The sequence below is a fragment of the Narcine bancroftii genome, chromosome 7 (genome assembly GCF_036971445.1).
Source record: "Narcine bancroftii isolate sNarBan1 chromosome 7, sNarBan1.hap1, whole genome shotgun sequence".
Lineage (NCBI taxonomy): Eukaryota > Metazoa > Chordata > Chondrichthyes > Torpediniformes > Narcinidae > Narcine > Narcine bancroftii.
The window spans coordinates 51,102,247-51,116,602 of NC_091475.1; the positions used below are offsets into that span (position 1 = coordinate 51,102,247).

The following is a 14,356-nucleotide window of genomic DNA, read 5'->3' on the forward strand; positions in this document are numbered from 1 at the left end:
CATCAAATTTCAAAGGCCCATGCTTTAAAAGTCTGAACTTTAAAGTAGCTTTCTAAATTTTGGCCTGAACTGTGTAATGGTTTGGGTATAACTAAGATGCATAGTTGGGGATAGATTTAGTGTTAAGGATAGTTTAAAAGTTAAGACTGTAGTTCAAGAGTTAGAAATAAAATTATTGTTTTAAAATTAAACACTGTCTGGTTCATTGACTATTGCTGCTTGTTACGTGTGGTTCATTACAGGTCATTTTTATTTTGGATACTGTTTGCATTGATTTGTCCAGAATAGGGTCCAAACAAAAATTGAAGTCACTCTCTGCAAGTATATTTTGTCGTCCCCTGAAACCTTGAGGAACATATCTTTAATAAAGGATTCATCATCATAATTAGGTGTGTATAGGTTCAAAAAATACCCCATGACATCTGTAAAGCTGACAATTAACTAATTCATATCAGCCTGAAAGATCAATTATAGCTTCTCCAATTGTTGCTGTTATGTTTTGTTTATCAGGATGGCTACCCCTCTGGCTTTGGAATTGTAAGATGATATTACATGTCCACTCTCTCCTGAGTTTCTTACATTCCTGTGTAGTAAGGTGGGTTTCTTGTTCAAAGGGAATATCGGTTTTCTTTTTTTTTCAGGTGAGCTAAGACTTGTTTCCTCTTAACTTTTCCATTCCCCCTCACACCCACCCACCCACCACATACACATGACCTCCTGTAGAATCTCCATGCTGGTTAACAACAGCACTGACATGGTTAACAAATTTAAAAATAAGACTAAAAATAAAAATAAAAAGCCCTCCCTAACCCCCCCCCCCCCCACTTCCAATGTCGACCTGTGAACATTCAACATTACCTCCCCCATTAGACTGGGATGTGCATATTTGCACTCACTAAGTATAGCATATCTGAGTAACATTTTACCCTGCCCAGGGCTCCTATCTCAAAAATATAAACTATTACATAAAATTTTTCAATGTTGAATGTAACATTGCTTTTTTTTTAAAAACAAAATGCTCAACTAAGAAACAATTACTGTGAAAATCAGTCGCCATAAAAAAAACTAGTCACTTTAAATTGGTTTATATTGGAACTCTCCTATCTATTGTAGGTGGGAAAACTGACTACAGTTTAAGGCACAAATTCTCGGCAATTCGTGAGGACCACGATTGCCTATCCAATTTTCCTCCACCTGCTTTTGCTCGCCATTTTATTTTCCTCCTGGCCAATTATGCAAGAGTGTCATTGCTTCCCTGGGCACCTTGAAGAATTTTTTCCTTCCATCAGGGTTTACAACCCTCAGTGTTGCTGGATGAAACAAGGCAAATGGGTATTCTTAGACCAAGTTTCTTCTTTACCTGGTCGAACTCCCTTCTCTGCTTCATTAGACCTGCACTTAGATCAGGAAAACATAACTCTGGCCCGTTGTCATACGTAATGGGGCCCTTGTCTTCTCTCGCATTAGATTTTTATCTTGGTCCTGATACCTCAACAGACCTATCAGTATGTGTCTTGGTCTCTGGCCCACAGATGTGCCAAGTGCAGAGACTCGATGGGCTCTTTCAAACACTATTTGTTCATTAAAGTCTTCTCGTCCCAGATTATCTGGGATCTATCTTTTAAAAAATTTTGCAACATCCTTTCCCTCAGACCCTTCCTTGAGGTTAACAATACAGACATTGTTTTACCTGCTGTAATTTTCTAGCTGGTCCACTTTTACCAGCAGGAAGTCATTGTTCTTTAGCATCTCAAGGGAGGAGCCCATCTCTGTTATTTGGTCCTCTGCCATCCCAATGTGCTCCTCCATGACAGCCATTTGGGTGGCCAACTGTTTAAACATGACTTTAAGTCCTGAGATGGACAGGGTAAACTCCTCCATTTGGGCATCTAATTTATTAGAGAGAACTTCATTACCACTGAATCTCTCTCCTTCAGAGAGCTCCTGAGCTGGACATGCCAGGGATGGATCTCTCTGCAGACCTTGAGGCTTTTGTGGCAGCCATCTTACTGTTTTGCTGACATCCCTTTGCTGAGATGGATTCCACTATCAAAGCTGGATTCTGGTCAGTTACTGTATTTCTTTGTTTAAGTCCGTGTTTCTTTCTCATGTTCTAGGCATGTAACTAGTTTAAAGATGATTTTGTGTTTTTACAGTTTTAAATGGCCACCATCTTGCTGTTTTGCCAATCTCCCATTGCTGGGATGAACTTGACTATTAAGGTTGAATTATAGTCAGTACCTGTTTTTTTTCCTTTCGCTTGAATCTTCATTTCTTGCTTTAGTTGTTCAGCTAATTTAAAGGCAATTTTGAGCATTTTTAACAGTGTTTAACTGAATTTTTCTGAGGAGCCCTGGGATTTGTGCCCTCTTATCTCCATTACATCATGTGACTCCCAGCATATTAATTTTTGAAGGAAAAAAAAACTAACAGTGCTGTGGGAGAGTCATTTTAACCCTTTTGTACATAGTTAATTGTCTCCTTCTCAGTAATATTTTTCGATCATTCTTGTAATCATTTGAGGTACACTGAAAAAATATACATCATCTCACTTGAAATGTAAAGTTAATTCCTCATTTATACCATTGCTATGTGCTTTCAGAAACTAATTGTGTTCTATTATATTCTGTAGGCACTGTGGATGCATTCAGTGATTTGGAATGTGAAGTAGTCTGGCATCCATCGTTCTTCTCCCCTGGGAAAGGTGAATTTGATCTTATTGTGCATGACGGGGCAAAGACCAGATTGAAGTGTGTTGTTGAGGTACAAGATTACATCTAATTGTGCAGATCATTTTTAAGTTCTTTTATATGAATGGAATTGAAATATATCCTTTGTTTATATAATTTATCACTGAATGCAGATTCCCTTTGTTTGATAAAAGGTGGCTTATCTACTTGATGCACTTGGCTAGATCATACTCTGATGTAGGATATGATTTTGCAGAGGCACCTGCCATTTATTGTCTGCTATTGAGCGTGTCATTGACTTGTATGGGATGCACGCAGTCAGATGCCAATGCATCTTATTTCTAGTTTGGTGGCTAGAGATGAGGTTGAGTTCAGAGTTGTAGATTGGTTGTCCAGATGCACTTCATATCAGGGCACTTGGAGAGTGGTCTCATACAGTCACCAAGCTGGAATGAAAATGGAACAAGTGGAAGTAGTTTGTTTTTATTTTTCCATTATTTATATTTTTGATTAATTTACATCACATAGCTGTGACTTGAAATGTATTTGCTTTATTTTTTAATATTATTACCAGCAGGAAGTCATTGTTCTTTAGCATCTCAAGGGAGGAGCCCATCTCTGTTATTTGGTCCTCTACCATCCCAATATGCTCCTCCGTGGCAGCCATTTGAGTGGCCAACTGTTTGAACATGATTTTAAGTCCTGAGATGACAGGGTAAACTCCTCCATTTGGGCATCTAATTTATTAGAGAGAGCTTCATTACCACTGAATCTCTCTCCTTCAGTGGTTGCTCCTGAGCTGGACTTGTGCCAGGGATGGATCTCTCTGCAGACCTTGAGGTTTTTGTGGCAGCCATCTTTGCTATTTTGCTGACATCCCTTTGCCGTTTTTAAAAAATTAAATGTTTTGACATTTTAAATGCTCTGATTATCTGCAATCTGCTAGCCCTCCAAGTTTCAGTGCTGTCCACTGTTGCTCAAAACATAGCACAAAGAAACATAATGGAACTCCTGGATGGAGCATTCTTAAGTGTGCCTCCATTTCTGATTAAATAGAACCACATATGTATCAGTTGGATTCCTTGCTGAATAATACTTCAGTTATCATATGCCAAAAACACTCACCTGAACTGCACTGCTCGGATTCCTAACGTGCCTGGTTTTTTAAGGAGTATCACTGGTTTCCGAACTATCAGATCAGTTACATCATGGGGAGTGAACTGCCCAATGCAAATATTTTAACAGTTGTGTTAGAATTTTTTCTAAGATTACATAAGCATCCTTTTGTACTATAACCAGATTGATGAAATGGAAACTGTTCAAGCTGACAATCTTGTTGGATGATCTGGGGATGTCAAAATTGATACTTGTGTAAACTTGAGTAAAAACACACTAAAATGCTGGAGGAACTCGGTTGGTCTTTCACTGTCCATAGGAGGCAAAGATATATTGCCAACATTTCTGGCCTGAGCCCTTCTTCAAGGAATAAGTAAAGAATAAGTGGAATAAGCAAAATACAAGTTCTCTCAGAATAGAGACTGTGTTGGCTGGGGGAGGAGTCTAGAACAAAAAAAAGTGTTAATTGTCTATGATAAGGGGAGAGGTGAGAATTGATTTTGTCTGTGTGAAAGGATACAGGGAAAAGGGAGAGAGAGAGATTAGAAAAGGCGATGGGGTGGGGGGGTGGGAGGAGTGGTTTGGTTTAACGAAAGCTAGAGAAGCAACATTAATGCCATCTGGTTGGAGGTGCCCAGTTGGAAAATGAGGTGTTCCTCTAATTTGCAGGTGGTCTCAATCTGGTAGTGCATGAGACCATGGATAGACATGTCAGCACGGGAATGGGATGGGGAATTGAAATGGGTGGCCACTGCCATCCACACTATTGTGGTGGACAGAGCTGAGGTGCTTAACAATGTGATCTCCCAGTCTGCACCCAGTCTCTCCAATATAGAGGAGACCACAACAGGAGCTCCAGATGCAATAAATGACCCTTGGAAGCTTCACTTGGAAACACTGTTTGGGGCCCCAAAATGGTGGTGAGGGAGAAGGTGTGGGTGCAAGAGGAGTCTATCCTGCGATCACAGAGGTAGGTACCAAGGGGATGATTGGTAGGGAGGAGTGGACAAGGGAGTCATGGAGGGAGCGGTCCCTGCAGAAGGCAGAGAGGAGGCATGAGGGGAATGCGTGTCTAGTGGTGGAATCACTTAGTAGGTGGCAGAAATGGTGGAGGAGGATGTGTTGTATGTGGAGGCTGGTGGGGTGGTAGGTTAGGACAAAAGGAATCCTGTCCTTGTTGCACATGGGCCAGGAAAGATGTGCGAGTAATGGAGAATATGCGAGTGAGTGCTGAGTTGATAGTGGGAGAGGGAAAGGAGAAGGAAGTCTCTGATGATCTGGCATGGAAGTCCTTGTCCTGGGTGCAGGTGCAATGGAGATGGAGGAATTGAGAGAATGAAATGGGATCCTAATGGGACAGGTGTGAAGAGATGTAGTTGAGGTAGATGTGGGTGTGGTGGGTTTGTAGAAGATGTCTGTTGAGAGTTTGTCTCCAGAGATAGAGACAGAGAGATCGAGGAAAGGGAGACTGTTGCTCGGATGGGTGGGCGGATGGGGCCTTGGTGAGAGTCCGTGGTCAGGATATCAGGAGCTCTGATGGGTGTGACTGGGGCATTGGGAGCTTCAATGGGAGGGCAGTTGGATGTTTGGTGAGAGTCCATGGTCGGGACTGGGATCTCGCATTGGTGAGTGGCCAGGACATCAGGAACTTGGTTGGGCAGGGGGTCTGGGTTTAAACAAGAGTCCACATCTGGGGTGTTGGGGGCTCAGGTGGGTGGACGGCTGGGGCATCAGGAGCTCTGAAGGATGAGTGACCTGGATCACACTAACACTGTGCTGATTATGATTACACAGCTCACAACATGCCACAATCACAAGGCACACCCACTAACACTACCATTGTGAGCACCGGCTTGTATGATTCCTGTCTCAACCAACATATTTCCTCGAGTCACGCATTATATGTCAAAGAGCCATATGTGGCTCACGATTATGGGGTTTGGCCACTCTTGCTCCATAGCAACCATACAGCACTGTGATGCAACCTGCCAGGATGCTATCAATGGGGATCCTGTAGAAAATGGACTTCAGGATGCCCACCTCAATCTTCTCAGGAAATACAGTCACTGTTGTCCTTTCCTAACAAGTGAAGAGATGTTGTATATCCAGAATAGGTCATTTCTTAAGTGGATTTCGGGAACTTGATGCTCTTCTCTCTCTCCACTACTGAGCTATGAATGTATAGTGGAGGCTGATTGTCCCTATTCCTCCTGATGTCCACAATCATCTCCTTTGCCTTGTCCATGTTGAGACTCGGGTTGTTATTCTTGCACCATTTCACAAACAAGTCATTGTTGTGCTGATGAGGCGAACTACTGAAATGCCTTCTGCAAACATGATGACTCTGTTGGATCTGGTGTTGCAGTAGCATGAACAAGAGCAGGCTGAGTACACAGAACTGAGGTATGTCAGTGCGCAGTATGATCATGTTCGTCATCATGTCTGCCAACTTGGACATACTATGGTGTTTCCATTAGTAAGTACAGAATCCAGTTACAGTTACAGAGAGGGGTGTGAGTCCCAGTGATGACAGCTTCTCCACATTCTTCTGGGGAATGATTGTATTAAACTCCGAGCTGAAGTCTGGTGTATGAGGTGTTGTTTTCCTCATCTGACAGAATAGTGTGGAGCAACAAGGTTAGAGCATCATCAGTGGAATGGTTCCATCTGTAGGGGAATTGAAATGGGTCCAGTGTCTCTGGGAGGTGCGCTTTGAAGTGTTTCATCACCAGACGCTCAAAGCATTTCACAATGGTGGAGGTCAGTGCCACTGGGTGGTAGTCATGGAGAACTGTTATTGCCTCAAGGATGCCATTTCACTGCAGAGATAATCGGAGTGATGCCTACGTGTTGTGGGCATGGCTGGCGCCACAAAGAAGGTCCAAGGTCACTCTTTGCATTTAAAATGATCTAACTTCAAAATGTGCATTGCATGCTATTGGATGACACTGCGTATGCCCTGTGCACTTCATATGTGAAGGCAATCAAATATGTCGGGCACCCAGAATGTACATCTAACTTTATATATGTAACTCACAAGACTTCAATCTTGTTTCAATAATGTACAAAAAAATGGGGCTCCATTTCCCTGCATTGAGCCTTTATATTTTCTGATTTGGTCCAAAGTCCAGTGTTGAACTTTTCAACAACTGTGCAACCACCTGTTACATCTGTCAGATTTCAGATTTGTCCGAGTACCTATAGGACATGGTATATAAATTTGCATGTCTTGAACTATTATTAATCAAAACCACTTTGTTATTTTTTTTTCATTTAAAGCTTGGTCACATTAATGTTCGCTTTGTTGAGAATCGTGTGGTTTTTAATTCTGCTGCCTTAAACTTAAGTGCAATGAAGACAGCTCTTCTCAAAAATTATGGGCAAAACCATGCATACTTTAAGGTATGTCATTAAATTAGTTTTCAATTGAGTCTATTGTGAAATTTAGATAAGTATTTGCAAAACTATTGCTGAATTTTGTATGATAACGAAAAATTTTAAATTTTAGTTTAAATTACAAAGAGTTTAACAGAATTAAATTCCAGTGTTTCACAAAAATAACATTGGATCAAATGAATTGGAGGGAAGCAATTCAATAAAAAACAAATTTTACGCATGATATAGAACATTAAAGTGCAGCACAGGACCTTCAGCCCACAATGTAGTGCAGACCTATTTTGATATTTTTGAAATAGTGAAAGGGGAATTGCTGCCAACATTAAAAAGAGTAGGTATGGTGTTGCTCGGGGTTGGGGCATAAGCAAATACAAGGTAATTGGAAATTGGAGTCCTGAGCAGAGACATTGATCTTGCAATTTATTCTTTGTAAAATGAACATTTCAATGATAATTATCAACTGAGCTTGAAGAGACTGACAAAAGCTACATGAAGAATTCATCACTAAACAGTGTAAACTGGTCTGTATAATTTCCTAATGTGGGAATTAAAAGTTGAAATTTAAATCTGCAAAGCATATAATTAAAATAATTTCAGGAATAATATTGTGGTTTAACCCACATCAGAAAATGTAATTCATTTTCCAATAAACCTTTGAGCAAGAAACATTAAATTCTTTGAAGAATTCTGATTTTTTTTTTTGACCCCACCATCTTGAATGTGCAAAACCTGTACACATCCATTCCCCATGAGGAAGACCTCAGAGCTTTATGCTTGAACACAGATCTATCCAGTCCTTCAAACCACCTTCTTCACTTCGTGGAACTTGCCTCAATCTTAACAACTTCTCCTTTGACTCCTCCCACTTCCCCCAGATCATGGGCACACATGTAGACCTCAGTGACATCTTTTTTATTTTTGTCAGATATAAGGAACAGCCACAATTCCAATCCTTCTTGGATACCACACCTTAACACTTCCTCTACGACATTAATGACTGCATTGGTGCAAATGTGTCTCCTTGATTTTATCAAAACCCTCAGCATTGTATTCCTTTCAGTCCAATGTTCTTTCACTGAGTGGATAGAATTTTATCCTGAATTCCTGAATGGATTTATGATTATTAAGATTTCAAATTTGGCTTTCCCAGAAGTAGAGTCATTCAAATCCCTTCATCTATTTAAGATCTTTCTTGTGTCTCAGTTCAACTTCTTCAAAGGTTCTGATAAGTTTCTCTTAAGTTCTGGTTTTATTTTTGTAATATTTTTGCATTCTTTCCTGTGCCCCTATTATCAACTTTACAATATGGAGACCAAATTATACACAATACATTAAATATGGTCTCATCAAAGCTATACTGTACATGTCCAATGTAACTTCTCAACTTTTCAATTCTGTTCATTCATAAAGTAACCCAATGCATAGTTGCAATTTTAACAGTGAGTATGATTTTAAATTCAATCTTTTTCATCAAAGATCAACAATGTTCATCCTGTGCCTGGAATGATGGTAATTCCTACTCATGGCGTAGTACCTGTTGGAGGTTCCACATGTTTAAAAATTTTCTTTCACCCAACTACAAAGTTCAAATTTGATACCAGACTAAAGGTAAACTTAGATGAAAAACAAATCAGCAATATTATTTTTACAGTTAAGATTGTTTATAATGCTGAAATTCAGTGTTTTCCATTTAAATATTTATGATATTTTGTCAGGTGGACATTCGCAATTCAAATGCATTGAAACTACGGGTTGGGGGATCAGTGGTACAACCAATGGCTGAAATTGATCTGGTTAGTATGTAACTGGTTTCTCCTTCATTTGAATCATGTATCATTGAGTTCAGATCCTGTACCTTGACTCTAGAAAAAGTGGTTTTCAAAAGAAAAAAATTGAAAACAACTGCTTTAGAAGAACAAAAAAAAATCAATGGATCCTTTACTTTCGAAGCTAATTGTCCTTTGAAATACTGTGGTTAAAATAATCAAAATTAACAGAGTCCATTCCACTTGTTCATGGACTTAATTTGAAGTTGTACAGTTATTTGATGCTTACATTTGCATATTTAAACAGCTGTACGTGCATGGCAGATGAGAACATTGCCCATATATGGCTATATCTGAAAATTGCAGATCTTGGGATTTCATGGGGTTATAATTCTCTCATTTTCAGCTGCTAGCTGGCAACTTTTAGTTGGCTGGCTGGAAGTTGGAAATTAGAAAAGAAAATGACACTGCTGCATGTTTAATTCATCAGGCAAACAAGAATGACTTCAGATGCTGTAAAATTGGAGCAATACGCGAAATGTTAGAGAAACTCTGTGGGTCAAGCAACATCTGAGGAAGGCAATAGATGGTCAATGTTTGAACTGAAACCCTCCAACAGGGCCAAAAATAAAGAGTTTTTTGTGAGTCTTGTTGAAGAGTTTCAGCCCAAAATTTTGACTGTCTATCGCCTGCTAAGTTCCTCCAGCATTTTGTGTGTTTTTCCTGATTAAACTCTCAGTTTTGTGTTTGTGGAGCCAATGAATAAAGACAGAAATGATGTCATGTGAACAGCATAGAAACAGGCTCTTTGATGCAATATCCATCTCTAACAAGCTAGTCTCATTTGCATGTGTTTGATTCAAATCCTTTTAAATCTTTCCCATCTTCATACTTGTCAAAATGTCTTGAATATGACAATTGTCCTGCTTGTACCACTTCCTGTGGGAGCTTGTTCCATGCATCTTTGTGAAGAAGATGCCTTGTGTCCCTTTTAAATTTTCCCTTAATCAACTTAAATCTGTGCCTTCCAGGTTTAGATTCACCTTTTCTAGGAAAATGACAGCTATTTCCCTTATCTATGCCCTTCATGATTTTATAAAACTCCATAAGATCCTCCCTTAACCTCCTATATACTCCAAGGAGAATTGTCCCAGCCAATCCAGCCTTCCTTGAGAATTCAAGTCTACTTATCCCAGTAGCATTCTCCTCAATCTTTGCTGCACGCTTATAAGCTGAATGATGTACTGTGTAGTTGACCAAATTTGCAGTCTCACCAATGTCTCAAATGAGATCTCTATTCCATTGCTCAGTCCCTTGAATATGAAGGCAAATATACCAAATGCTGCCTTCATCACCTTGTCTATCTGCATCACCCGTTTCATAAAACTATGCACCTGTGCCCTTAACACTTTGTTTAACAGCACTTCCTGGAAACCCACCATTCACTGTGCACACCCTGCACAGGATTAGCCTACCTCAGTGCAGCACCTCACAGTTCTCCATATTAAATTCCATCTGTCTTTCCCTTGGCCCATTTCCCAGTTAATCTAGATCCAGTTGTCATCTCAGGTAACCTTCTTCATTCTCCACAGCATCTCTAATTTTGGTGTCATCTGCAAATGTACAAGCCATGTGTACTACATTATCATCCATGCCATTAATATTAGATGACAAACAATCATGGATCCAGCACTAATTGCTATGACACACCACTCAGAATAGGCCTCCAATCTAAGTAACAACCCTCCACCATCACCTTTTGTCTTCTTCCATCAAGCCAATTCTGTATACAATTGCCAGCCCACAATGAATCCTATGCAGTCTGACCTTCCAGACTAGCCTTTCTTGTAGAACCTTGTCAAAAGCTTTGCTAAAATCCATGCAGACAACATTTACCGCCCACACCTCATCAATTTTCTTGGTCACCTCTTCAAAAACTCATTTGAGTTCATGCGACACTATTTCTCCACGCACAAAACCACTCTGACTAATCAGTCCCTGCCTTTCCAAATGCAAATTGTTCCTGTCTCAGAATTACGCCCATTTGTTTAATCATGACCAATATTAAGATCATGGCCTGTTGTTCCTTGGATTATCCTTACAGCCATTTTATAAAATAAAGACTTAATGTTAATCACCCTCCAGTTTTCTGGCACCTTACCCATGCTTAATGATGATGCAAATATCTCTGCCAGAGCTCCTGAAATTTCTTTCCAAGTTTCCCATAACATCTGAGAGTATGAGGCCCTGGGGATTTATTTATCCATCTTTATGCATTTTAAGATCTGTAGCATCTACGTTTGCATAACGTAAACTTTCTTCGGTTTATTGGTATTTACTTTTCTCAGTTTCCAAGCTTCCATCTCTTTCTTCACAGTAAATACAGATAAGAAATACTCATTCAGGACCTTATCCATCTCCTGTGGCTCCACACATTTGTGACCTTGATCTTTAAAGGGTCTTATTCTTTCCCTAATTACTCTTTTGTCTTTAATATACTTGTAGAATCTCTTTATATTTTCTGCTGGAGTCATCTCATACCCTATCCTTGATCTCCTTAATTCCTTCTTCAGTGATCTCCTGCATGGCTGAAAAGATTTGCTTGATTTTGACAGTCTTTAACTTGTGTATTAGTTTTATCTTTTTCTATCACTATTTTACAGCTAACTGAGTTATGGTCACTGGTCCCAACATTTCCTCTTCTCCAGTTGGGCCATCTTCATATTGTTTGAGAAAATTCTCATTGCATTTCATAAATTCCACCCCACCTAACTCCTTTGGACTGTGAGAATCCAAGAGAAGTTAAAATCACCTTCTGTTATAAGTGTTTTATTCCAAGTGTCCGCCTTGCTCTTCAGCCGAACAGGAACATGCTGTTTTGAAAAAGTGGCTGCAATGTAAATGCGACAGAAGTATTTTGATTGTCATTAAACAAAGCAAGAAATCTTAGTATACACCGATGAAGTCAACTTTTTGAGAATTTAGTATTACAATTTATTTGGTAAAGTACTCCAGATTGGTTTTACAAACATTATACAGTTTTATAAAGGTAATTATGCAACCAAAGCATGAGTAAATCTTGGCAAAACATTAATGTTTCAATGCAACTCTGCTCTGATGTTGGACAACAATCTGATGGAACTCTTGCTGAGTAAATATTATACTATATTTCCATGCCTAATTTAAAAAAAAAATTGATTTCAGCAAATAACTCCATAAAACTATGACTGACTTATTTGTGAGGATTTATGACCTGTATTTCATTAAATTTTCTTCCTCTGCAGAAATATTTTGTGTTCTATGGCATCTACTGGGGTTCGACTTCAATGATTCCATTCACTTTATCGAATTTGACAGAATCACCTATCAAGCTTGAATTTGATTTTTCGAAATACAAAGATTTTTCGCTGAAGTTTGAAGAATCTGCTGGTACATTTATAAATATGATGAAGTTACTAATTTCCATGTTAATAACAGTTACATTAAATTATTAGAAACTGAATATTTTTCTTGGATTTCTGAGGAAGATCTGAAGGAAAGAACAGGAAAGTGTCATGTCCGCAGTCCAATGATTATTGGTTGGCTGATTTAGTACTTTGAGTCTTTGAGTCTGTGTCCTGCTTATGCTAATCAGCATGCTGAATACCTCCTATGTCAATTGTCTTCTCCTCTACCATAACAATTCGATGATCTAATGGTTCTTGTATTCATTTCTTTGATGCTACGATTCATAAATTCTAGAGCGTCTCATGTGGGCAAGTGGGCAAAAAGATCAAAGGGCCTTTCTGGGTTTTTATTGAAATTTTTTGATGATTTTAATTGTTTTGTCCATAGATTGCATGATTTGCTGTGAGTGGATTAGTGCCATGTTGATCTTATTGCCAAATAGTACAATTATCACCCAAAATTAACCTGTATGCACATCTAATCAAAAATTCCATGTGATAAGATTATACTGAATGATGCAATATTTTGTCTTATTCTTTTAATACTTTTTGCATAAGTGGGACTTCGGGAATAAAATGCGCTCTAAATGATTTTGTGCGATTTGAGTTAAAACTTTTCTGTTCTGCCTTGTAATATAGAACAATATAGTCTCGAAACAATTAACATTTACACATTTCATTACATTGCCAAGGAGATTTGTGGTTATTACTGAAAATACTTCCCTAATATTTTCTTCACTGTTTTTATAATACTTTCTGAGAAAGACAAGAGAATTAGAATGTTATTGTTTCATTGAATTCTTTACATTCAATTTAATTCCAGTCTATGCAAGAAGTTTGCATGAGGTTTGACTGGAACAAGATTGTGGGAATAATTGCATAAAGTTAAGGACGCATGCTATCCATTTTAGATCCCAGTACTCTTGTTCAGGTCCTGACCCATTTTGATAAGTACCAATGCCAAGAATGTAGAGATCTTGTTGATGGTGCAGCATTTATGCTATAACTGGCTTTGGGGGAATAAAATTGACCCAATTGGAATTTTCTCCAGCAATCTATTTCAGGAAGGCTGGTGGATCAGCAGCACAGAGCTTGAGCATGTGAACTGCAGTCTGTCCATTTGCTGATATATTTCAGTCAATATCTGGTGCTTGGCATTATATCGAGCAATTGTCCCAGCGTTTGCCATGCATTCCAAGAAGTCATCAGTTTCCTACGTGCCAACCACTGTACTTCATGGGAGATCTAAAGCAAGGCCAAATATTCTTGTCCATTACATTGATATTTTGTTGAATGAAACTGTTAATGGTCAACTTGGTCATGTAATTCAAAACAATCATGCATCTATTGTTCCTTGACTAATTATTTACTCTTTTTGAGCACCTATCTAATCAATATCAAAACTGCAAAACTATTGACAAATTAGCCTTGTGCAAACAATCAGTGTCTATTTACTGTGTGGCATTGCATAACTTTTCCCTTCTTTGCAGGCAAACTCTTCGAAATCTGCTCCATAATGAAAGGTGTAATGAAGTTTGCTTTGATCAAATTGGGCCAAGATGTCTGAATTTTAATTATAGTGTTTCACCATTAAATAGATTAATCAGGGTGAACCATCCCTCCGTTAGTGGTGGTATGCTATTCTGCGAAAGTTTAGGCAATTTGCATTCCCAGGATGATGCGTTGATGCGTTGCTGGAATGCAATGATCCTGAGACAATAGCTGGAAAACCTATTTAAATAGGGCCACTAAATAAAATGAGGAGATTACAAAACTGCCTTTCATTCCACAGTTATGATGGAGAAAAAGGAAATAGTGATCAATTTGGCCTGTATTGAGGAAACAAAATCCCACATTCAGATCCAGTTGGAAGACACCAAGGAAACTGAGTTGGGGGATATAAATAAGTAGATACACATGAGTTAAACATCAAATGTAATTC

The 14,356-nt window shown here is 38.9% G+C and overlaps 1 protein-coding gene across 6 annotated transcripts in view; it reads left to right on the plus strand.

Annotated features, from left to right (window-relative positions):
* Window positions 1–14,356, plus strand: part of LOC138738909 (cilia- and flagella-associated protein 47-like) — a 614,550-nt gene that overhangs the window by 188,367 nt on the left and 411,827 nt on the right. For all 6 annotated transcript variants that reach the window (XM_069890090.1, XM_069890093.1, XM_069890088.1 and 3 more), the window contains 5 exons: window positions 2,633–2,763; window positions 7,086–7,208; window positions 8,679–8,810; window positions 8,918–8,995; window positions 12,253–12,397. In XM_069890090.1, the coding sequence (XP_069746191.1) occupies window positions 2,633–2,763; window positions 7,086–7,208; window positions 8,679–8,810; window positions 8,918–8,995; window positions 12,253–12,397 (609 nt within the window). The remainder of the gene's footprint in view (window positions 1–2,632; window positions 2,764–7,085; window positions 7,209–8,678; window positions 8,811–8,917; window positions 8,996–12,252; window positions 12,398–14,356) is intronic.